This window comes from Vanessa tameamea, chromosome 19 (assembly GCF_037043105.1).
Source record: "Vanessa tameamea isolate UH-Manoa-2023 chromosome 19, ilVanTame1 primary haplotype, whole genome shotgun sequence".
NCBI classification, from domain to species: domain Eukaryota; kingdom Metazoa; phylum Arthropoda; class Insecta; order Lepidoptera; family Nymphalidae; genus Vanessa; species Vanessa tameamea.
Window position 1 is genome coordinate 10,726,823 of NC_087327.1, and position 26,444 is coordinate 10,753,266.

At 31.8% G+C, this 26,444-nt stretch overlaps 1 protein-coding gene across 1 annotated transcript in view; it reads left to right on the forward strand.

The window, feature by feature from the left end:
• Positions 1 to 7,739: 7,739 nt before the first annotated feature.
• LOC113393813 (homeobox protein Nkx-2.4) overlaps positions 7,740 to 26,444 on the forward strand; it is a 41,445-nt gene continuing 22,740 nt past the window's right edge. The window contains exons 1-2 of the mRNA XM_064217911.1: positions 7,740 to 8,011; positions 17,634 to 17,833. Coding sequence (XP_064073981.1) covers positions 7,785 to 8,011; positions 17,634 to 17,833 — 427 coding nt within the window. The 5' untranslated portion in view covers positions 7,740 to 7,784. The remainder of the gene's footprint in view (positions 8,012 to 17,633; positions 17,834 to 26,444) is intronic.

The window sequence follows — 26,444 nt, forward strand, 5'->3', positions numbered from 1 at the left end:
TTCATAGAAAATCAATATTTGTAAAATTGGAAGTAAATTAAACGTAAAATAATTGCACCATAACCTATAGTTACAACAAACGCGAGGCTTATGTGATTCCAATAAATGAAATCGTACATCATATGTGACCTCCCATTAACGAACTACACGGGTTCATACGAGACGTTTATTAAAAGTAGTATCTATTTTTCAATCGACTACTAACATCATATCGAATATTCGTGACAACTTAAAGTTCGAACTGGAAAGACGAACGAGTATATCCTCTTATAATTTATAAGTATAATATAAAATCTTAGAAATCTCGGAGTCTTAATTTTCTTTCAGAAGTTAAGAATAGGTCCTTAAAGTTCTTTTTAATTCTTTCTTTCACCTATATAGCAATGTCCCATTAAAAGGAATTACTAATATTTATATATTATATTTACCCCTACATTTAAGCTTAAAACTTGTGTTAGGAGTGGGGACGACAACAGCCCAAGGGGTTAGGATCGATTCCACAACATTTGACATAGCTAGACAACCCTTTAACCATTGCGCTATTGACGCTAACTATGTAACTCTTGTTGTGAAAGTTGAAATGTTACCAAAAAATAATTTAGACGAAGTGTGGATGGATTAAAAATATCGGCACTATACCTAATTAGGACTTAATAGAAGGCGTAAAAAGGCCCGCTTAGGTTTTTCATTTCCCAAAGACATCAAAATCAAAATATACTTTATTCAAGTAGGCTTTTACAAGCACTTTTGAATCGCCATTTAACAAACTATTTAAAGTAAAGCTACCATCGGTTCGGAATGTAGATTCTACCGAGAAGAACCGGCAAGAAACTCAGTAGTTACTCTTTTTCAACATCTAAAAATACAGTCATGTTAGTTAAAAACAATTGTATATGTAAGTATGTTATGTCTCCTGCCTGGAAGTCAACAAGCATTAACTCCACGCTTTTTTATCATCTATATAATCTTGTATCGAATAATATGCCTTCTTTACCAATGTACTTATTTTTTACAAATGACTTGAATCTATGAAACGGCAAAGTTAAAAATCGAATAATATACTTACTTGGTTCTACGTAGGTACTAAGTGCTACTTTATTTTGTGAGGATCCTAATGGTGAGTGAGCCCGTGTAATGATAAACTATGACTGCTTAAGCAGTTATATATATCTCATAGTATCTAAGGATAAAAGTTAAATACCATCAATGTAATTTGCTCATCCGTCCGATTACCTATCGTAAATAATATTATAACAGCTGAAGTGAATTTGTTTATGTTTTGTTTGATACGATTTCACATTCTCAATGCTCAACCGATCACCAAGAAATTTTTGTGTTACGTTACAGAAAAGGGCATAAGATAAACAAAAGCTTACATCAATCCCCCCTTCACAGGGGCGAAAGGCGGAAGTTAGTAATAAATGAAACGATTTACATATTCTAAGTTACAAGTCTTTGTATCTTTTTTTTTTTACTCCGTCTTTACGGGGGGGGGGGCATCACGGGATCGCTGGCGCATGCTAACGTGACGCCCCGGTGATTGGCCCACCATGGGCCTCCAAGCTAGAAGAGTTCCCGAGGAACAGAGAACCCGTCTACTCCCGGCGACGCTTACAGCGAGGGGAGAAGGTGCGCCCCGAATCCGCGGAGGGACTCTCCTCACGCGCCCGCTCCGCAGCCTCTCTCTGCGACATTACACTTTCGCAAAAAGAGACCATCTCGTTCCAGCCCCTCTCGCTGCCTAGCATGGCGGTTACAAGTCTTTGTATCTATGTTACAAGTCAGCAAATTATAAAATAAGTGTGCACAGTCTCTTGTAATTGTTGATATTTCTAGTTTTACAATAAATAGTCACGATCATAATCTCGAATTTTTCATGGATTGTCCGTTGCTACGATTATAAATTTGGTTCATTTAAAAAATTAATTGTCTTTTGTTATAAGTATATTCCGTTGTCGTCACTCGTATGATTTTTAACATACATAACATTAACAAACATAATGGAATATTCACTTTTCCATTCCACATCAATGCTCCACCAACCTTGGGAACTGAAATGTTTTGTGCCTGTAGTTACACTAGCTCACTCAGCCTTCAAACCGGATCATAACTATTGATTGGGTGGTACCTACCAAAACTGACTGTCAATTTTGGTAGGTACCTTAGGTGCCTTATTACCAATGATATACGGCGAGGTTTAGGTATAGTATATCATTGTGTATCATAATCCATGAACCTTTGGTAAAACTTATTCTTATCAAAACAGTTCCAAACAAAGAACATATTCATATATTAATATTTACTTTACTATTTAAAGATACTTTGTGCTTTAATTAAATATAATTACCTATAAATGTTGTCGAATTCAATGCAAAGTTTAGGTAATGATACCTACTTATAAAAATTAACAAACGATATAATTACTATTAGTATTTAAAACGGGATATTTACCATGTTTTTTATTTTTATTTGGTGGAGCTCGATATTTCGACATTATCTACGAATGTCTTGTTCACGAGAATGTCTTGTTCTCGTTCCGTTTTAAATACTGATAGTAATAAAAATAGCCATGTTAATTTAAAATCTTAAACGATATAATGATATCATCTGTCTAAGAGAGTAGAGAGAACATAACCCTTCGGCCCTTAATCATTCCTTTAACCTTCTCCTAATTTATTTAGGTACTTATGTGCCTACTCATTGGTAGATAAGTATCTTGCCAAATAAATAATGAAGATAATAATAAATGAAGAAAATACCTCTATCATAGACAATAAAAAAAACTAGAAAAGAAAAATATCTGTGCATAATTCAACCCAACCGCCGGCGGCTAGCTTACACTTTTATCACATACATCATCATGTCTCCGAGAAATAAGTTTAGATAGAAATGATTTAAATTATACCTCCACAATTTTAATTTTAATTTTAACAACTTATTAATTAGATGTACCAATAAACATAACCATTGTTAATGCGTTTCTAAACATTAAAACTTGGATATCTCTTGAGCTTGGATCTACACTTGGCTCGGGATGAGCCAGATGTTAATACATAAATCTCATAAAACAATAAATTAGTAATCAATAGTTTTAAAGCGGAAAATATTTAATGTCTTAGAAAAGCTAGGTTTAAAGTAACAAAAAAAAAAAACAATCTAGACTCTAGCTAATTGTTGTTTATTAATTCGTTAATATTTATTATGTAGTGTAATAGTCAGTATCAGTTTAAACATCAGTAAGTCCTTTACGGGCGGCCTAGCGATGTAAAAAGTCGCAGGATCAATGCTTAGGCTATTGTTACCTAACACAAGTGATAAGCTTAAAAGGAGGTGTAAACAGGTATGTGGTATGTAGTTAATTATGGGCATTGCTACGATCAGGGTCGGATCTACCATATGAATTTTTGGGCTTCAGCCCGGAGCCCAGTGGATTCAAGAGGGGCCCCGCTAAGACAAGTCATAGACAAAAATAGATGATAATGCGAACGTGTTGCAATTAGTCAAACCCATTCAATTAATTTAATTCAACTCCACCTTCAAATATGTCTTAGGTGGGCCCCTAAGTAGTGTTAGCCCAAGGCTCTCTAAACTTACGGTCCGGCTCTGGCTACGATTCCTTTAAAACATAAAAATAGTGCACGTTGAGTCTATTTGTAAATAGTAGAGCATTTGCCAAGATAATTTCGAAATGTAATTTTGATTTGTCTACTGTTAGTTGTCCTACTAAAAATTAATAAATAAATCGTACATTAAATATATTATAATTTTTAAGTAGCTATTATTAGTTTTGAGATGTGTTACCGATTATTGCGCGTTCAAATTTGGTAGGTACATACTTCACTTTTAAAGCTTGGATAGGCTTTAAAAAATAAATACACATTAAAATATTTCAAACGTAATTTTATTTCAGGTACTAGTATAAATATTTATTCCTACATTACAAACTTAGTATATAGTATTAAAATCTATTAAATAATTTTACAATATATTAATTGAATCAGTTCTTAATCCATGTATGGATATCAAAATGTTTATTTATTTGTTAAATACAAACTAATTAATTTTAGTAATTACTTACTTTAATTGTGTTATTTTATGGCGCTGGTAGGTGAGGGGGTAAATGGACTAATAGTAAGTGGTCACCATTGACCATAGACATCGACGCCCTAAGAAAATATTAAACATTTCTTACGTGTTTCGGTGGTTACACTAACTTACTCACCCTTGGATCTGGAACATAATAATACTAAATAAATATTACTGCTTGGTGGTAGAATATACAATCAGTGGGTGGTAAAGAGTTGCACCAACCTCTACCACCAAGTAAACTTTTTGTCTGTGTGTTGAACTCTTTGACTTGATCTTAATAACATACCAAGTAACTATCTAAGTACATACAATACTGTATTACATATATTAGTATACATATATACATATATGTTGTTGGTATATATTAGCTTTAATATACATATACCAATAATTATTTCTTACATTGCCATTGCGCCACCAACCTTGGGAACTAAGACGCTATGTCCCTTGTACCGTTAGTTACACTGGCTCACTCACCCTTTAAGCCGGAACACAACAATACTGAGTGCTACTGTTTGGTGGTAAAATATCTGTAATCTGGTGAGTGGGTGGTACCTACCCAGACGGACTTACAAATAGCCCTACCACTAAGAAGAATTGGCGTATGATCTTCTGTGGAATAAAGTGTTTCTTAATCTTTATATTTATAATGTTATCTATCACGTTTTTATGGTGATTGTATATATTTAATTAATAATTCAAATTTAGTTACCATCATTAATATTATATTATATATTATTAGGTAACTTTCATTTTTTTATTACGTTCATTTTCATTTTAACATTAATTAATTTATTTAGATATTAGCTATGAACAATAGACGTAACTAAGCATATTTAATAAAGAACTTAAAATTTTAAGTAGATGTGATGTTTATTATTATTATTTATTAATAATTTTAATTTGTTCTGTTGTGATACACAAAGTCCGCGTTAGGCGCAAGTAGGCCCCTACCTATGTCCTAAGGGGTGAGAATTGAAACTTCAACTATTGAGCTATTGCGGTTTTCTATATTTATATACACTATATGTATAATTATATATAACCGAATATTCATGAGTATATTGTTGTATACATTACTTACCAATGTAGGTACCTAAATAATTATATAATCTATTAAAACGTACATAGTTTTTATAATAAACAAAATCTTTAATATGATGTGTAAAAATATTCATTGTAGAATTGTAATTTTAATGAAATGAATACAATATAAAAATAACAACTTCCAAAATAGTAAGGTGTAAAGGGCGATCGATATTATACTGGTATTTATAGTCTTGAGAGACTATAATACTGGGATGAGAGTTTTGTGTTTATTAATAATTGATGTACATTTACTAAAAATATAATAATAGTTTCCCAAGAGTAAGAGATCATAGTGCTACTATATTTACATATAGGTGATATTAATATATTGACTTTTATTGAATCCTAATTCTATGTGTCTAATTATAGTTAATAAAAATATTAGTAACTTATTATGGTAAAATTCGTTTGTTTAAATACCTACTAAGTTCATTTAAAAAACATGTTAGATGTACTTTTGTTATTGAATTAATTATTTAAATAAAACAGTGACGAAAACTACAGTTTTATGTTTTTATTTTTTAAATATCGAACACATTACAAAAAAATATCTGCACGTCTTATTTTTTTTTTAATTATATTTCAGAATAGCACAAGTACAAAAATGTAGAGCCGGTACATTTACCTACTTCATAATTATAATGTAAAATGAAATAACTATTAATTTACATAAAATTTATTAATAGAAATAACACGAAAACTAACAAATCTAAGGTTATAAAATAAATAATCAAATAGATTATTCGTTATTTTTAATGTAAGTTAATTTATTTAACTTTAACTTTCAGGACAATCTTTGTGACCTACGTCTATGATAAGGCAGTTACCTAAACATTAGATTAAAAAAAACACATATAACTGACCTCTTATAATGTTATTTATAAATTACAAATAAGTATAATTCGAAAATGATAATACTAAGAGTTGAAATTTATGAACGTCTAAGCTATTTAGCTATAACTACGAATAATTATTATGATTATTAAATGTTGATAAGTATATTCATTAAAGAATTATTGAAAAAAAAGTAGCCGAGTTTCGATTAACAATATGGACCACAGTAAACTCGGATAAGGAAAATATCGGTTAACTTTGTCCGTTTTTAACTTTGCCGTTTCATAAATTCAAATAATTTATAAAAAAATACATTGGTAAAGAAGGCATACCTATTATTCGATACAAGATTATATAGATGATAAAAAGCGTGGAGTTAATGCTTGTTGACTTCCAGCATATATAACATACATATATAATTGTATTTAACTAACATGACTGTATTTTTAGATGTAGAAAAAGAGTAACTACTGAGTTTCTTGTCGGTTCTTCTCGGTAGAATCTACATTCCGAACCGGTTGTAGCTTTACTTAATATAGTTTGTTAAATGACGATTCAAAAGTGCTTGTAAAAGCCTACTTGAATAAAGTATATTTTGATTTGATTTGGTTTAACTAGACACATACAGAAATCAGTAAAAAAGTAAATTAAAACGACATATGATTCCGATTATTTTATGTATTAAATAAATTACGTTAACATTAATAATTGAATATTAAGCTCCTCAATATTATCCAGTAAAGAATGCACCTCCAGGCTTCATCATCATATTAACTTGAAGGTATTTATTTATTGCACTTTAATCCGTATTACATATCTACAATACAGTAGTACTTAGTACATAAAAGTCAAAGTAAAATTGTTTTGTTTACATGCTGATTTTGTTAGGTAAATAAATATAAATAAGACTATACAAATATATACTTAACCTACCTACGTAACTATATGTAAATATCACATTTAAACGAAAATACAGCGAATCATTAATATTCTGTTTTCCCTTGAAGTCCTGAGACTAGGTACATATCTATAGACTATCATAACCCATAAAAAAATCGTAATACCTAAGTATAATTAATTTCGACGTTTTCCTTGAAGGATTTTTTTGACAAACATGCTCCGTCATACCTACCTATATATTAAACTAGGTACCTACAAGGCACTATTGACACTTAACTCTTATCATCTTAAATCTACGTAGGTATTCAATACCTAATTGTGCTATTAATACGGAGTTGTAGGTAGGTATAGCTATATTTGGTAGAGTCAATAATGTAAGTCCGAAATCTGCCTTTATTTTGACTCTATTTAGTCTTGCAACACATAGATCATTGATATATTTGTCTCTATTTCAGTTTAAAGCACTAATAATAGAATATTTACAACAAATTAATATGATTAAACATTCCAATAAGACAAATTAGTCGAGCTATCAACCGATCAGTCAGCGTCCACGTTTAACATTAGCAGCTGCTAGCTGGCAATTAGCAACAATAGCTTTCACGACACGACGCGACCACCCCCCACCACGCGGCGCGGCTCACTGCCGCAGCGGAGCCAACGGACTGCGCCCGCGAGGGGCCTGCGGCTTCCACCCGCGACGGCGCAACCGACCAATCACCGGGCCGGGGCCCCGCCATAGGGCAGAGCCGGCGCGGCGGGGCGGAGCCCTCGGAGTGGCCGTAACCCGCGCCGGGGGCTCGGGCGCCACTCTCGCCCCGAGAGCCACTAGAGGCTGAGCCGTCGAGTGGCGTCGAGTGTCGACCGGTCGGATGTCCGCGGAGGGCGGCGGCTACTCGCCGTGTCCGGCGGAGGCGCTGCCGGAGCTGAGCGCTGCCGAGCTGGCGATGAGCCTGTCGCCCAAGTCGGCGCTGCTGCAGCAGAACCTCTCCCAGCTGCAGCTCCAGCACTCCACGCCCTTCTCCGTCACCGACATCCTGTCGCCTATCGAGGAATACCGCAAGTTGGAGCTGGCGAACAACCCGCCTTCGCCGTACAGGTGCGTGGATCGATCCGGAGGGGGGACCCTCCACCCGCTGATTTTTCGAGTGGCCCCGAAGGTCTCGAGAGTGCTCGAGTCGCGCTCGTAGTCGAAGGATATAGTTCGGTGACGTTTGTTTGTGCAGGTATGTTGTGATCGTCGGTCAAGTGACGATGCGATGTGAATGTGAGGTCAACGATGTGCTTTAGGTACATCTTCACTTGCGTATGGACTTGGACGTTTTATTTATACCGCGTTACGTTTATTTACGCTACCATCGAGTCGCTCGTAAAGGAAATCGCTAACGGTTTCATTCGATTCGAAATACAATGAATAGCAAAGGACTTCTAGTGGAGACTTGAGATACCTCGCCGCGGCAGCGTCATGACTCTTGAAGCCTATATGCATATGTATGTATGAATGATTAAACACACAGTTACCTTTAGCCACGTTGAATGCACCGTTTACTCCGTTGAGAGTTTCTTCTCATTTCAAATTAACAGGAAGTGATTAGTTTTTTTTTTAACTAATAAACATTTGCCTCGAAGTTCAAAGTTATAAATAAAATTGAAATAAATTCAATCCAATACTAATAACGACACCGAGAATCTTTAATAAAGTAATTTGCATAAAATATTTCAAAAACCACAAAAAATAAAAATTTAAATACAGATCATAATATTTTTTGAAAAGGGAACTCGCTATGAAAATAATATTTTTTTTTTTTTTTTAAATGCAACGCTATTTACAATGCCCGCTTAAAACTACTACCGTCTTGATAAATCGTAATAATATTGACTTTAAATGATGCAATGTGTATTTATATCGCGGTCGTGTTTAGCTTTGGTGCTGTGACGTCATTTATTCTCTTATATTCACTATTCAATATTTTTCTGACTTCCTTGTGTGGCTGACCACACGTAAAGTTTGAAAACGTTTATTTTTTAATGAAATGAAACTCCCCGGTATATTTTGTATTCGCATTTGTCCCTTCATATTAATTTTCCGTACGTTCCATCTGCATTTTGTTTTATAATCTGAGATTTTCATAGAATTATCGTTGAAAGTTTTGCGCGAGCTGTTTCCATCTTGAGATTCAACACCGCAACAGATTATCTTATGAAATAATTTATATTAATCTATTTAATTATCGTTATTAATTAAAGAACTAATTTTTTGGTTTTACTTATCCGTGACTATTGTAATTAATGGTTTAAACATAAACGAATTTTAATGAAACGAAATTAAAAATGAAAAAGGTTTTATTTGACATTAAATAGAATTAATAAAAAATAAAGTAAAATATACATTTCTTAAATTATTTATTAAGGTTGCCTTTCAGTTTGCGAATTTATTTAGCAAAATTACGTATCTACTAGTAAACATTAAAATGTTTTACGTTGTGTTTTAAACTAATCTACTGTCGAGTTTTAAAATAATGCATATTTAAATAGCCATGTTGATGTTAATCAATAATGCTGTTTCATGTTATAGGTTATATACATTTCAATTCCAAATTTGGAATTTTAAGAATATTCTTAAAATTCCAAATTTATATTTTGTATTACTATGCAAAGTATACCTACCTTTTTTAATAAAACTAACGGAAATTCAAATTCAAATTACAAATAACGCACTTAGAAATAAATAAATAATCACATAAAAATTCAGAATTTATATTTAAATAATTCAAGACCGATCCGAGTGTAAATTATATATTAGGTACTAGCTACCCCGCCCGGCTAAATTTATTAGTAACTGACTTCGCACAATTTCAATACTGAAAGCTCAAAAAATGTGTTTATTTACGACATCACATTAGAAACCTTCAAAATTATCAGTGTTTCTAGATGATACATATAAACCTTCCTATTGAATCACTCTATCTATTATATAAAACCCAAAATCAAAATTCGTTTCGTATTTTTAAAGATCTAAGTAAACACAGGGACAGACAGCGGGAAGCGACTTTGTTTTATACTATGTAGTAAAGAACATTTATAAGTATATAACGTAACGTGTATTTATTTACTAATTAATATGATATCATAAAAGAGATACATGAATAATACAAAAAATGTTTTAAGTTGTAATTGTTTTGTGAAGCATACTTAGATAAACTGATCAAAATTTGTCCACGGCTTATGGTATGTACGTAAGCGTCGATTTTCTTAGAGTTCACGTAACTTGGAGTTTTTTTATATTTTTTATTTGACTAATAATCCGCCATTAATATTTAAAATTAAAGCATCCTCGCCCGTCGCTTAATTTCCATGTTGGACGAAGTCGGGTCCGGTTGGATCTGCTGTAGTCTTAAGTGTGTTGTTAATATATTTACATAATAATATGTCACTGTTACATTAAAATTGTTCATTTCTATCTGTCATTATGATTTGATATTCGAATGAAGTAGATGGAGCTGTGTTCTACCAATTATCCCTTAACAATATGTCCAGATGAAGCCGTAAGATTGGAATAATTTCCGAAAGGATTATAACGTAAAATTAATTTCTATTAGTTTCCTCCCTGGCTTTTGATGCAGGTGTTAGCGATACACAAGCTTTATTCTATTCCAGACTGTAATCTATCTCTTTGTTAAATTTCATTAATATCTGTTCAGCCGTTCTGGCGTTATTCGGTTAATAAACATCGTAACAAACGAACATCCATCCATCAAAACTTGTGCAATTATAATATAAGTAACATTAGTTTTGATTATAAGTTCTTTGGCGGTATGTTTATTTTTCAAATGTCTTTATGAAATTAAATTACCTACCTAAATTTATCTACACAAATCGCATAGTAGATTTTCATGATAATACTTATATAAAGAAAAGAAATTGTCTTATAAACTCTAATAAAATATGATAAAATAAAATATATTATTTTAAAGATACCTATAAATAGAACCTCTTTGAATTACAAAATGTAGGTAATACGTATAACGGAATTTTATTATAAAATGAAAATCTTTACAGATTATAATTGATACTTATTACTTAATACTATACACGTGAAGAGTCAATTTGTATGTTTGTTATGCTTTAACGCATCAAGGGACTGTCATGAAATTCGACACTTGGATAGTTCAACTCACGGAGACAAAAATAAGATTTACGATCGAAAAAGGAGAGACGGAACTATGCCGCGTTGATAAATTAGAATACTCGGGTAATAGTCGCAAACCTATTGGCTAAGTTTTTGATGTAATATATCTATGTATAAATATATATATGTATAGAAGCGAAATACTCACACAATACGAAATACATACATTCTCTGATTAATTACGAAATCTCAGAAACTATACCTCCTACTAACTTGAAATTTACTGGCCAAATTTACAAGGTTCCTTACAGGTGTAGACATCCGCTAAGAATAGATTTTAAACACCCGGAGCCGAAATTAAAGACTTCCGATCGGATACGGATAGATTAACAATGTTGATAAATTAGTCTTACCTCAGGCTAGGTGATATGATATAAAAAAAACGGGAACATTAATGAACTTCATGTCCATTAGGTATAATAATTATCTTTATTAAATGTCAAAAAAAAAGGTAGGATTATGATTTAGCTTGATCGTTTAATAAACGTATAAAACGTTATTGCAATCTTATTTATTTTTCTAAAAATCTTTTTGTTTTACAAATGTTGCCATTATAATTTTCAACAGTAAGGTTGCTGTCTTCTGTTTTCTTAGACAGGAGAGATCCAGACGTGGAACATTATCGAGCACTTGCTTATATGATTACACATTGATAAATTAATATTAAAATAAATACATATTTAGGTATATAGGCACATTAATGTATTATTTGATGGTTGAGATTTTAATCTTTTTTAGATACTATTTAGACTTTATACTGATTATTAATACAGTCCCCCGGTATAAGCTGTACTCTAACATAGCGTGTAGTTCTGTCAAATATTAAGTAGGTAAATATATTTACTAAGAACTACTCGGCTTAGAACTGATCGAAGAAATGTGATCCAAGACAATAAGATTTAGACATAGACAATTTTACAACTTTTTGCTGTTTATTACGATGTTCTGCTATCAATCATTATTTGCGCTTAAAAATATCTTGCATTCAACTATGCTTTCGTTCAAGAGCCTCTGATTCGTAATTGAATTTCTCGGTCAGTAGGTTACGGCTACTATCGGTACGATGTGATGAAAAGTCTCGAAATAATTCAATGGCTAACTACTTATAAATTACATTTATGATGTTAAACAAGTCAATCTTTTATATAATTATTCATAGAAGTTGATTAAAAGATTGATTTTTTTTTTCGATATACCTAATTACAACACGTTCATGTTCAATAAATCTTTACTTGGTTATAAGTATTAGAGTAATGTAATTCTTCTTTAATTGTAAAAAAAAAAAACTAAGACTACTAAAAACACGCTGCTCTGAACACACCAAGCGTCAGGGTGCAAGCAGTGTTCTAATTATCTCCTCTCCTCCAAAATAAATTAAATATATGTATTTAAGAAACCCAACGGGCGGCGCCCAGGTTTTTTGTAGCCTTTGCTACCTGGATTAAGATGAGCTTGCACAGAGCCTTTCCATCAATGGAAAGGAAGAAAAACTAATGCGCGAAAATTGATTCGGAAAATGAAGTTTGAAGTTGAGTTAGCAAAACACATTCTGAATTCAACGCTTCAGTGTTTTTTCGTTTCCAGTAACGCGGTGTATCAGCATTTCGTCTGAGAATAGTTTAAATGTAAAATGATTTAAAACCAAAACACACAATTCGATAAAACATTCCGTATATTATAGAAAGATCCTATGTGGCATATAACATTGAATTATATATAATAAAAGTAACTAAATATTACGGTTTTTACTAGTAAATAAGAGTAAATATTGAGCTAATTTTCGGTTCAACCAGTTATCAAATCAAATCAAAATATACTATATTCAAGTAGGCTTTTACAACTACTCTTGAACCGTCATTTTACAGAATTGTATTAAATTTAAAGCCGGTTCGGAATGTAGATTCTACTCAGTAGTTAATTTTTTAGAACATTTGAAATACAAAGGTACGTATAACAAAATCAAATATAATTCTTATATTCGGGTTGAAACTCAACAAGTACATAACCAACAATAATATACATATAAACAAATCATTTAAATTTATGAATCGGTGAAGTAAAAATATGTTATCATTAGAAAAAATGTTAGAAGGTAATCTAGTAAAATGACGGTTCAAAAGTGCTTGTAAGAGCCTACTCGAATGAAGTATATTTTGATTTTGTATACATTATTCTACCAATGGAAATTGCAATTTCGAACGCATGACTTGATTAGCGCCACGATAGCCGAATGCAACTTCAAGCAGGTACCTACTGCCTCATTTTACGTTTTTCAAATGCAAATACAGTTTATTTACATTTAAATCGTTTGAATTGCATATCCAATAACAACTTGACCATTTGAAACGAACTTTTTTCTATTTCCAATGAATAAACTTAAGAATTCCGTTCTTTTTAATAACTACGAGACACCTACGCTCGTAAGAATATCATAATTGTGTGTAAAAAGTGGTAACAATAATTCCAACTTAAATATTCATATAAATTCCAAGCCAAGTTTTATCATTAAAAATATATATAAATGAACAGATTTTACCTAAGTGTTGAGAAGCTTCTATGTGCCCACAGCGGGCCAGGGCTCTTCTAGCTTAGATAAAAAGGAAACTATGGTTAATAGCTGTACAGTCTATAAACGATTCGTTACATTTACGGTTAGTAGGTACAGTTATCTACAACACTTAACTTAAAAATGTGTTTGACGCAAAACTTAATGGAACGAGAGTGAACAAGACATTCGTAGATAATGTCGAAATGTCGAGCTCCACCAAATAAAAATAAAAAACATGGTACATACATATCCCGTTTCAAATACACATAGTAAAAAAAAAATAATGGACCGAAATTAACGTGTCGTTACTTGTAACTCAAAAACAGTCAGTAACTACTTCAATAACAATTCGAGATATATAGGAATCTTGCACATATGAGCGTTTGAATTGAACACGCGAGCAAACCCGGTTAGTAAAGCTTATATTACTTATAATAAATATCGAAAGTAATTTTTTTCTCGTCTTAACGTTTTGCATAACACATACGGACATGTGGTCGAGTGTTTGCACTACAAGTGGTGATGGACTCACGCCTGCTTGTTTAGACAATGTTAATTTACATCTGAGCAAATACACGTTTTTGAAGTTTTGAAATATTGTCATCTGTGTACGGAAACATTGATGTTATACGGCAGCAGTTATGTTCACGTCCTCCATTGATTTCTAAAGCCTTAAACTTAACATGTTCCCCGTTCACACAATATACTTATATTAATATTATAAATGCGAAAGTAACTCTGTCTGTTGCTCTTTCAAAGCCAAACCACTGGACTGAATTTGACAACAAACAAACAGGCTACTTTTTAAGTCTAACAGCTGACGACTAATCCCTAAAACTTGAGCGGAGTTGCGGGCGATGTCTAGGTTACTATAAGCATTCATTATATACACAACACAAGACAAGGAAAGGGTAAACAATTGAACGTAAACTTTTTTCATATATTTGGCACTAAAGCTTAAATACAACCTACACGATGTTGATCAAGAATATTCTAGAAAGTTCTATAAATGTTACGATATTTCTTTATGTATAAATTTTATTGAAATAGCTAGACCGAACAAGTTAATGAAGATTGTTTTGACTATCTCTGGTCGTCTCTAAATATCTGCGTTTAAGTAAATAGACCTTCGTATATTTACCTATGTACGAGGCTAATTATATAAATTCAGAGAATAAGCTGTTTGGGCTTTGCGACTATATCTTCAAATTCCCCACTTTATGAAATATATATATATATATAATAAATAATGTGCGTTTATATATTATTCAAACAAATTTTCCTTGAGGTTTCGTTAATATGAAATCTTAAGCTTAGCTCATAATAAAAGCTACATTTTTCCTTTTATTAACATGAGCTTACGTTGAAAATGTTTTGAGAGACTTATTAAATATTTTAACAATATAAATATAAAAATTGAAATAAAAGTTTTTTTTTTTTTAAATCGATGAGCACTGAAATACAAAATACAGCATAATTTAGTTTAGTTTCGGTCAATTAAAAAAAATGTGATAATTGTAATAGCCCGTTATTAGCCCACTGCTTAACAAAGAACTCAAACTCAAATTATTAAATTTAATATTTTAAAATGACGATACAAAGTGCTTGTAAAAGTCTACTTGGCCAATGAAACCGTTATAAATACTTAGATAGTGATGCCTAGATTTGAATACCTATCTGCGTTTAAGATCCAGGTATTCTATACATTAAGTCACCTAGGGGCCAAATTTTATTGCCAGTCTTAAGAGTTTCGTAAGGCTTGCAACACAGCTTTGACGTCAAAGAAATAGATACGAGTATAATTAAAATCTTAATTAAATCAAATGTGATCTCATTTTGGAAGGAAATCGGCTTCAGCTGACAGAATGATTACTGAATACGAGTATTTTTGATAGCTACGAATGTTGTACCTCACGCAGTCAAAATAAAGACATTAAATTTTTTTAAAGTTCTTGTTTTGTTATATTGTTAAATCGAATTCATTGCAATTACAAAATGTTATATACGTCATATCTAGAGAATTAAATTACATTCTGCAATTGAAGTTAGTATAAAATGAGCAGTATATGCCCACGCGGTTGCGGACAGATAGGAAATGAGGGCGACGCGGAGGTATGAGAGGGTGTCCGGGGTACATGTAATGTGAAACCACTTGATAATATCCCGGAGATAAATTAAAATTAGTAACTGTTTAGTTTCTTGCTGTTACTTCTCGGTGTGTACTACATTTCGAAACGGGTTGTTGAAAACTTAATTAATTTAGAAGAACTACGAATAAAAAGAATATTTGCGTTCTGAGATTCTTCTAATTTTAAGAAACACATTGATTCACTTGACGAACCGTTTTTTCAACCGTATCCGTGTCTTTCTTTCCGTATCTTTCTGGGAGTCTTTCATATACTTTTCTTAACTTATATATATAAGTACATCTGTCTGCAGCATTAAAATTTTGAAAATAGTAACAGTATCTTCTATAACAACATAAGTTACTGTAAATAACGCTAATAGTCAGTTCATGTTTACGATTATATCAAATCAGAATATACTTTATTTAAAAGGGATAAATGAACCATTAATGTTAGTTTAAGTATATAAAATATTACTGAAATTATCAACAAAATTAGACGAGTACTTTTATAGCAGTCTTAGGTTGTATTATTTCTAATATAAGTATTACTTTTTTATTTGATTGTCTTGTCTGTACGTGTCATTCTTTGTACGTAAATTCGATGAAACAACATTAAATACTTAATGCTATCATTATTTCTCGTGAAGTAAAATTATACTGGTGCATATAGTATATGTCGACGTATGATGAAATAAAATATATATTCATATTGTAAATGAAGTCATGGGCATTGTAATTGACATAGGGCAGACTTCAGCATTGGGACTCTGTAATGGTTCTAACCAGGCACAGATTTTAACCATCATTTATAACTAAAATTACTATTAGGTAATATGGAATGAAAAGCAATCGCACTATACGGTATATAAAACCTTATTACATTATTGACATCAGTTATTAAATTAAATTTAAATGAAAAGTAAACAGTACTGAATTTGTAAATGAAATTAACCATAATTAAAATGATCTAACCTTACGTCACAAATTTCCCGCCCTGTCAAAACTCAATTTGTCAATTCAAACAGTGATGGCGTGGGGTCTTTTATCATAGACGGATCGTAAATGATAATTTCTATGTGTCGACGCGTAAAGCTTAAAATCGTGTGTAAATTATTTAGCAAAACATTTTACTGGGTTGAATTGAGTCGGATAGGGCAGAAGATTAATTTGTGTAAATAGGGATTAGGCAGATAAGCTGCGCTTTGTTCGGAAGTGACGCGTTGGCGCCATGACAGCGTAACGGTAAACTGCGTGTGGCGGATTTGGGTCAAATGCGTTCAGAAAGTTACTTTCAAAATTAATGCTGACGAGATGTTTGTTTAATGATATTACAATTTTATTTGTGTTATTTCTAATTTTTAAACTTTCATAAAATTGTAACTTTAAATACTGCCTTACTTAGAAAGAGGATTTAAGTATGTACTAAAATAACAATATTATGTAGGATACATATTAAATAAATAAACTTTTTTTAACCTTGCCTTGATTCATATTCTTGCACAACATTAAAAAAATATATAAATCTATTCAGTAGGTATATTATATTCATTATCGTAGCGGGTGTCGTAGCAAATAACGTAACTGTTGTAGTTATTAATCTTGAGCACTATATTTAAATCAATTATTTGATAACCTTCGACTTTTTAAATTTTATGTCGTGTCTAGTAGCCAACGCTACTCTAAAAATTATAATAGTAGTCGAAAATAATAATAATACTTTTGTTCTTATATATCTTTATCTTTGTATAATAATCATGACATGAACAAAATTAATTATTTTTCCCTTTTAAAAGACTTATTTATTCTAAATAGAGTATGTTTTTTTATCAATTTCGTAACATAGGGTTTTTTCGCAGGTCTAATTCATCGGGTAGCAGCATCAACTCGCCGCTAGGTCCAGCGGCGTCTTGCGGCATGGCTGCTAACCCTTACGCCGTGCCGCTGTACGGCGGTGCGCCCGTGCAAGGCTACGGCTGCGCCCCCGCAGACTTGCCCCACTACGGGGACATGCGGGGCGCAAGCTGGTACCCCGCCTCGAACGACCCCAGGTTTGCCAGTGAGTCGGCGGTTTTTTATTCATTATTTAATTAGTTATAATTTATAACAGACAGTTTAAGATCGTATTCCAATAAATATTGAGGACGGTATTTATAGGGTATAAGATACAAATATCTCTCTGATAAATGAAATGAAAAATCGTGATCATCTTGTGAAATGAGCCGCTATAATGGCGTTTATTTCAGCAATAGCTGAGGATAATGTGTTACTTATATTATCAACTTACTAAACTTAAGTAACGGAGAAATTAAATGTTATGTAGAAGGTATTTACTGACGATCTAAGTGATATCTATCACCAGAAATCAACATCGAACGAAACACGAACGAACAATAAAGTTTATTGTTGTGTATACTCGTTTAACAAATAATACAGTTTTCATGTGTTTAATAATGACTGAAACATGTACCTATGGTAGGTACTTACACACAAATATCTCCACTAAAAACGATTAAGTAACTATTTGCAATCCTCAACATCCCTTTGACATACATACATTTCGAACTAGACTTCCACTTATTCATAATTTCATCACAATATGAAGTGTAAACAGATAAAATAGCGTGTAATTTTCTCCACTCCGCCCGCTCAAAATGGCGGTCCGCGTCAATAAATGCGCGCGCATCAAGCCCGCCTATTATAATTAAATCGTACCTTACCGTGCCACTGTAACTGTATTAGTCTACTTCCAAAAGCTCAAATAAGGTTTTATGTATAAACACATATTAGGATTAATTTATTATAGAATTTAACAACACTGTTAAGAAATGAAATATTAATTTCATTGATTGTAAATAATATAAACTTTGCAGTTGCAATTATTTCAAATCAGCTTGAAATTATGCGCTATAATCATAAACACTTCAATTATATAACATTTATTAAATGATATATTTTGAATTTCATATTTTTTGCATTATGCAACATTGGCGTAACAATATGTTTATTCTTTTTCTAAAGGCAGAAACATTTTACAAAATATGTATATTTTTAGTAAGTGTCTCAAATTGCAAGATTAAAGCTACACAAGTCAACACCATTAGTCTCTGACAAAACATTAAAAAGGTAATGCGTGCGTACGGCCGTGCCAGTCTGCCGTCGGGGACTCTTAGTAACCGTATACTAGCTGCAAACGAACGCTTTAATCCGCATGATTTTAAAACTGTGGATTAAAATCACTGTTTTTCATAAAGTATGCATATTTTTACTTTTCTTTTTCTAAAAAGTAACGAAAATATAACCACATTTTTCGTAAGTTAAACGAAATGCGAAAAAAAAATTTGTTAAATAAAAAAAAAAGAATTCCCTGGTTGTCGGCCAGATAATAGATCAGTAAGCATATTATAGTAATGATGATGTCTATGATTTAAAAGACAAAATTTGCAACCTACTCCTTAGTATTATTTGCCCTAGATTTCGTTTTGTGGACGCTGTGTAAATACCATTTTTGCTGGTTATATTATATTGCCCCTTAAAGTACTTTTATTTTTAGTTCCTAAGACTTAAATTTAATATTATTTTAAATCGGACAAAAAATTATACTTTAATTTATATGTCGTACATACGCGTGGTATCAGTTATCAATACCTTGTAACTTGAAACTCGGGAGACGACGGGAGCGGTTGGCACAGGTGCGCTTAGAAGCCGATCATGATGTTTGTACAAGCCTATCCTGAGGTGAGGCTACCGTTTAGAAGTCAAGGTTATGTATAAAACTTACGTTGGTACCATTGTTTTATGATGTCAAAGACATCTGAACATTGATGCGAATAAATGTTAATAAGTATAAAATGTTTCTATAAATAATCCTAGCTAATACAAGAAAACGTTAAGATGATTTTATTTGATGTTTGTTTTAATTTTACGTCTTAACTACTTACCGAACACTATGATCAATAAATTTTGAATGCACATTAAGGGCATAAAACCCCTTCCGTCACATGCGAAGCCGTTTTCATAATCTAGCCTCTACTACCTATTCCAAATTTAAAAAACGTAAAATAAATACGAAGATAATATTAAAGTTAATCATTGCTGTGAGAATACTAATACCAATGTAAATATAATTATCCTTATTCGTTCTTTGAAATAAATCTTATATTATTTAAAAAGATTGGGTGCGAATAATATTGATGATAGAGGTGATTGTAATGGTGAAGAGAAAGTGCTGTGTAACGAAATACTTACACAAAGCCATTTTCAGTTTCAATAAGAATTTATATTTAATATATCTTTGAAATAAATGTTAGAAATTTAAGGTTATATCCTTTACTTACTGAATTTTTTTTATACAAGCACATAACTTGCTATCAATTAGACGATGGTATAATTTTATTAGGTATGTAGTTTACTGTTATGAATTTGATTTGAAATAATGTAAAACTTTTCCTTTTTTAAATACATAAATCCGAGCATTTTCTTCCAACAATCAATTGCCTCACTAGAACAAATTGATTATTCTCTGCCAACTAATTTCAAAAGTGCACTTGATTCAAGATGGCGCTGACCCGCCAACCACTCAACAATAGACAATACAAATCAAAGAAACTCTGAAACTTAATCTGAATTCGAAAACCCAGTAGTCATAGAGAAAGTTCAAATAACGGTGGGCAAATAACAATAAGTTGTCTATGTTAACGTCCACTCGAGATGAAAACAAAGATGGCGGATGGAAATTAGGCGGGAAACGAGCCGTGAGTGACGTTTGACACGGTCGATCAAATAAATCCGATATTAATTGGTTTGTTTCGTACTCGCAGGTGTACGAGTGGGAACACTTTTAGTTATTTATTTTTTAATAAAATCCTGAATTAATTCGTAGTTCTATTTTAGGGTTTTGCATACTTTAATGTGAAGTGTAAATCGATATGAATATTAAAGTAAATTGTGTTTTGTTTTCTGATTTGACGTTTGATTAAAATCTGACGCGTTAAAGTACTTTTAGCAAAAATGGCAGTTTTTTGTATTGATAAAAAATATATTGATAATATATATATATATATATATATATATGATAGTATTGATAAACGTTCTCTGTACCGTATGCAAACGGAAAGTATATATATAGGGGTTACAAGTTTATTCTTATTTCTTGTATTAATAGTATGTATATCAGCTTTTATGGAAAATTTTTGTATATTCTTCTGTGTAAACATTATATTACCATAAATATATTGTGAAGCAGCCGTTAATACACCTATTTCCTTAAATTTTTTGCGTAATTATGTCCTAGTGCTAATATTGTAAATAGTTCTGATGGCGCTTTTCTGCAGAATAAATACTATTTCAATATCTTTTTGTTATGTTCTCAAGCGAAAATTATATATATATAAACTAATTTTCTAAAAAAATTAACTATTTAGTGGCAGATTCTGGTTAGTAAAAAAATTACTTCAAATTTAAGGCCAAAAACTAAATAAGCACTGTAACTGAACTGTCTTTACTAATATTAAAAATTCGAGAGTAACTTGTGTCGGTTACGACTTCTCGGCTGAACTGAATTTGTGTTTGGTATTATGACCAACCCGTAAAACGCGAGTGAAGTCGCGGGCGACAACTATTGTGTTGTTCGTTAAGAGTAACAAGTACAAACGCGAAGCAGTAGCTCTTTTATCGCCATATAATAAATACAACTAGTAAATAATATAAACAAATAAGGAAGTTTTAAATAAATATTACGTTAAAGTGCCATATTTTCTTAACATTTTTTATCATTGCTGTCGTTCTGTTTTTATTGTTATGAACCTAATTTGGTGATAAACTTTTACAATATAAATCAGCTTAAAATTTCTTAAAATAATGTTACGTATTTTAGTAGGTACTTAAAGGTAAATAATTGTTTTATCAAATATGTTAATAATACCTCAACAATTATATGTAATAGCCACTTGAATTCTCTAAGATTAAAACGGTAAACCTTACTGTGTTAACAAAAAACATACACTCGAATTCTTTACCGAATGATTACGTCACTACAAACAATATTTAAAAGTGGACATATTACAGTGCCCTGTAGCACGACGTCCTAAAGACCTATTCTATAAGAACAAATTCGAATTCCATAGATGATTTCCGTCGTTAAATATAAACACGCATTAATATTCATAAGCCATTATGTTATTTATAGAGTTTAATTATCATAAAGATTACGGTTAAAATTATATCTACAAAATAATATCGACTCACATGACAATATAAATAGTTTTTATCGTTTTTGGATCAAATTCTTCGAGTTTCGAATTTATTCTTACAAAATAGACCTCTGTACCTGTTAGCGTCTGGTAAAAGGGAGTCGTGTAGGCAGAGACAAAATAAGCAATTCCGTACGATCGGTCCTCTGTTTGTCCACCACTAGAGTCTTGGCTGAGTAAACAGGAGGTCTCACGTCCGCAAATAGCGTGGTCGATGCAGTCGAAGACTCGACTTAAAATTATTCCAAACGATTCAAGGTGAAACACAGATAAATATTTCGAGTGCGATCTTGTATCGTATTTCAATATGACACCTTTTTTAAATTGACCAATGTTTCTTTTGAAAGTTTAATTTATTTAAAATAATGTATAGGAAGTTTTTATATAAATGTCTTTGATGCGTATTAACTTTTAGTTACTGCTTATGGTGTGACGTTTTAAAAGCCCTGTAAATTTTAAACGGACTCGATTGCTATTAAAAATAATGTTTTTTTTTTAAATATTTTCATTAATCACGAAGCTATGCGATACCTGAACCAACGAGTGTTATACATCAAAGCGTCACAGACACTCGTTTCGGTCAGCTAGCTGAAATTAAAACTGCCGCGGGGAAAAAATAAGTGTGTGACACGGTTAGTTTCCATGTAGGCGCGCCTAATGCGGCGAGTGGACGCGTCAACAGCAGACGGTCACAGTTTATCTTTCTTTAATGTAGCAACACCGAGGGAAATAGTGTCGGTTGTTTGTCGATCCATTTCCCGGTTAATTTTATATTCCTATACGCATTGCTAAACTGCCCATCACAATGAAGATGCATACATAAATTGTAGTAACAAATTTTAAAAATACTGTGAATTTGTAGTACATATTTTAATATATAAAAACCTTATTACACAATACAAATATAGACTTTTAAATATCGAATCACTGTAAGTAATTTAAATTCGTAAGTTATTTAAATCATAAAAAACAATAAAAAGACTAGTTATTTTATTTTAAAATTGTAATTAATGACAATCTATTTTTAATTTAAATTTAAAGCTCTTTTATAAGGTTTCTTTATAAAAATCATTCGGTTGAATGTCACCCAATAAAAAAAAATCATGTCACTAGATAATATTTAGATAGCGAACGCTGCGCATCGTTTCCCGATCAAGCGAGATATCATCCCAGTGTACTTCCACGGCAAGGGGAGTGATCGTAACACAATACTGCTATTATTCTCAATGTTTATTCACGCACAATTTGCCAGGCGCGTTTATTTAGTGCTGGCAACATTCACGCTGGGGAGATCGGTCGCGTTAGATACGCCTGTTGTTAGATTTTAATACGATTAAAACTTTTTTAACGCTATTGCTGCTTTAAAATAAACAATTATGTTATTCTATATTAAATCCATTTATTAAAGTAACTACAAACTATTTATTTAATTTACTTTGTCTCTATGAATTGTATGCAATTATTTCATACCTTTTATTTGTAGTTGACATAATTAACAAAGTTTCTTCTTAATATTTCTTGATATCTTTATCATCTTTCACATATATAAGCATATATATTTAAATAAATTGTATATCTACATATGTTAATTAAGATTCAGCAGTTCTAATGCCATCTCCGCTCTTGGTTGTGTCTATATGAATATTTTTATAAGTAATACCATGACATGAAATTTGACACGCTCAAATTACGAGCGGTCAGGAAATCTTATGGAAAAAATATAATATATTTTTTAGTGATAACTTTTTGCAAATATTATTCACTAGAGTTTTATATAGTTTTGCTAAAATATAGTTTATAAATAAATGATGCCGTTATGAAACCGAGTTCCCGTTTAGCTCATGTAAGGCAGGGAAGGGTCTTGTCGCGAATCCATTAGATGAATGTCAATATTGGTTCAGGCGATCGCGGTGATCATGTACCGTGTGGTACCACAGGGCAGGGTACAGTTAGTTGCAAATGAAGATAAACATATTTCATTTTAAGAGCATTCTGTTTACTTTTGCGAATTCTAAGTTTGACCGTCGTATTAAACTTACCATATACGTATATGTTCATAGGCAAAAACAAAAGACAGTTCGGCATCTTTGTCAGTTTAAATGTTTTTCTCGATTTTATCTATTGTAATAATTGACGGAACACTAAGGTAAACCATAAACGCTTATAGGTTTTTAATAACATTTAATTATATGTAACATTGCTTTATAATATTTTAGTACATAATCATTACATGTGATTACATAAAAAGTTTAAATGAACACGTATGCCATATTTGAGGCTTGAATGTCCATAAAAAAGATTTTTTATAAATTTTATATAATTGTAAATACCTATATTGTTTTATACGGGAATAACAAGCTTCCGTTAATCAAATCAATAAATAAAGCTTTTTAACTACTATCAATTTGTTCCCATTAAAAATTCCACAACAGTTATGGAGTCGCTAATTATTACCAGAGCCGTCAGCTGCACGCCTGACCCTCGCGCCTTGGCCAATTTCACGCCAATTGAGCGGTCATCAAACGCACTCGGAGGGTCGTGGACAGTAATCTTAGAATACGCCGAGCCCCACGCCATAGACACGAGACCGATGATCCGAATGCCATGATTGGGTTCAAATTTAAAAAAATCTCAATCTTTTTGGTTACATTACATGTAAATTGAACATTTATTTATGTTAATGAAGATTGTAATTATTCAAAAATACGTCTGAAGGAAAATATTTGTGAAAGCTTATACAACATGCTTAAAAATGTAACAGAACGTCTCAGAGCTGACCAATGAGTTAAATTAAAAACTAAGCCCTATAAAATCATTGGCGTTTGTTCAAATTTGGAACCGCGATCTTCGGTAAGATCTACTCATTCTATTCACTGGAGCATTTCGTATTTGTGGTGTACTGCGAAGCCTACCTTAATTTTAAACATTTTACAACCTACCTACGCATTTATATAGCTTTATTCTGTTCTTGATAAACGTGACCCACAATAGATCTTTTCTTATTTGGTAATCTAGTTACATGATAGTAATTGTTATTTAATCATTATATTATATGTATAGTATAAATTTATCGCTATTATTAAATTTAAATAAACGTTATTATAATTGTGTCGTTTAAAATTAAACGCTCTCGAAATAAGTCGTTTAAAATAAACCTAAGCGGCGCAACATTTCAATTAAATCTCCATCAAAAAGATTTTGGCTCGATAACAAAATGTCCGGTGGCGCATTGACATTTCCACAAAGGAGTTTTGAACGAGCATAGACTAGCTTAATTTTTTTTACGATGCAAAGCAACGATATCGTATAATGCAGCCAAAACACACGGAGGTCGGACAATGGCAACGTAAGTAAGACAGAATGGGGAGTTATATTTTATTGAAAGACCCTTTTCGATGGTGGAGTGTTGTGTAAATAGAATGAGCGGTAGGAAATTCGATGGAGCATAATGTGTGGAATATTGCTGTGCGGGTTTCTCGCAACTGCCGACGTTACAATAAAATAATGCAAGATCTCGAAATGATGATATTTGAACACAGATCGTGAAAAACATTTTTTATAAATGAAATGAGTTTGCGACTTGCAAAATTTTAGTTTAAAATTACATTTTTGTGTAATAGATTTACGAAAGGTTTTATATCGTTATTAGTTTTCGTTCCATACAATAGTAGATTATATAAATATTTATTTTAAACACATTACAACCGATTCAAAAATGTTAGTCGTATTTGTTTATTTAGTATTTTACTTTTCAAAAAAATGTACGAATAATATTTATCTTTTTTTTTTTTAAATGTGATTCACAGAATTAAATCTCTTCGTTAGATAACGTAAATAACTAGTATCCGAAATTATCATTAAATTTTATCCTATTAATATGTATGTCAGAAATATAATTCCGAGTTGCTCAGCATTTTGCTTGCAATTCTTGCAGTGCATATTGGTGCATTTGGTGTTACATTGGGCGTAACGATACAGGTATTGATACTGTTTTCGAACTAATAACTGATAGATAACTGTCCAGGATATCTTGAAGCCTGTAACTCTCCAAAGTCAATCCTTCATATCTGGAACAAGCTATTTACTACAATTACAAAATTCCACAAATACTAACTTTGATGACCAACAAATTGTATTTTTATATTTAAAAAAACTTTCATCACTTAGACATAATATTTTACTTTTAATCAACATAAATACATATTACTTGTGTAATTTAATTGGCGACTGAGATTCTTGCCGGTTCTTCTCAGAGAAACTATATTCCAAAATAGTAGTAGCTTTAGATTTAATATAATCTTGTAATCTTAAACGTGCTTGTAAACCTCTAGTAGAGTAAAAATATCCTGTAAGTTAATGTTATTTTGATAATATAAAACATAATACCAATCTCTCATTTAGCGGCTTTTATTATGTTTT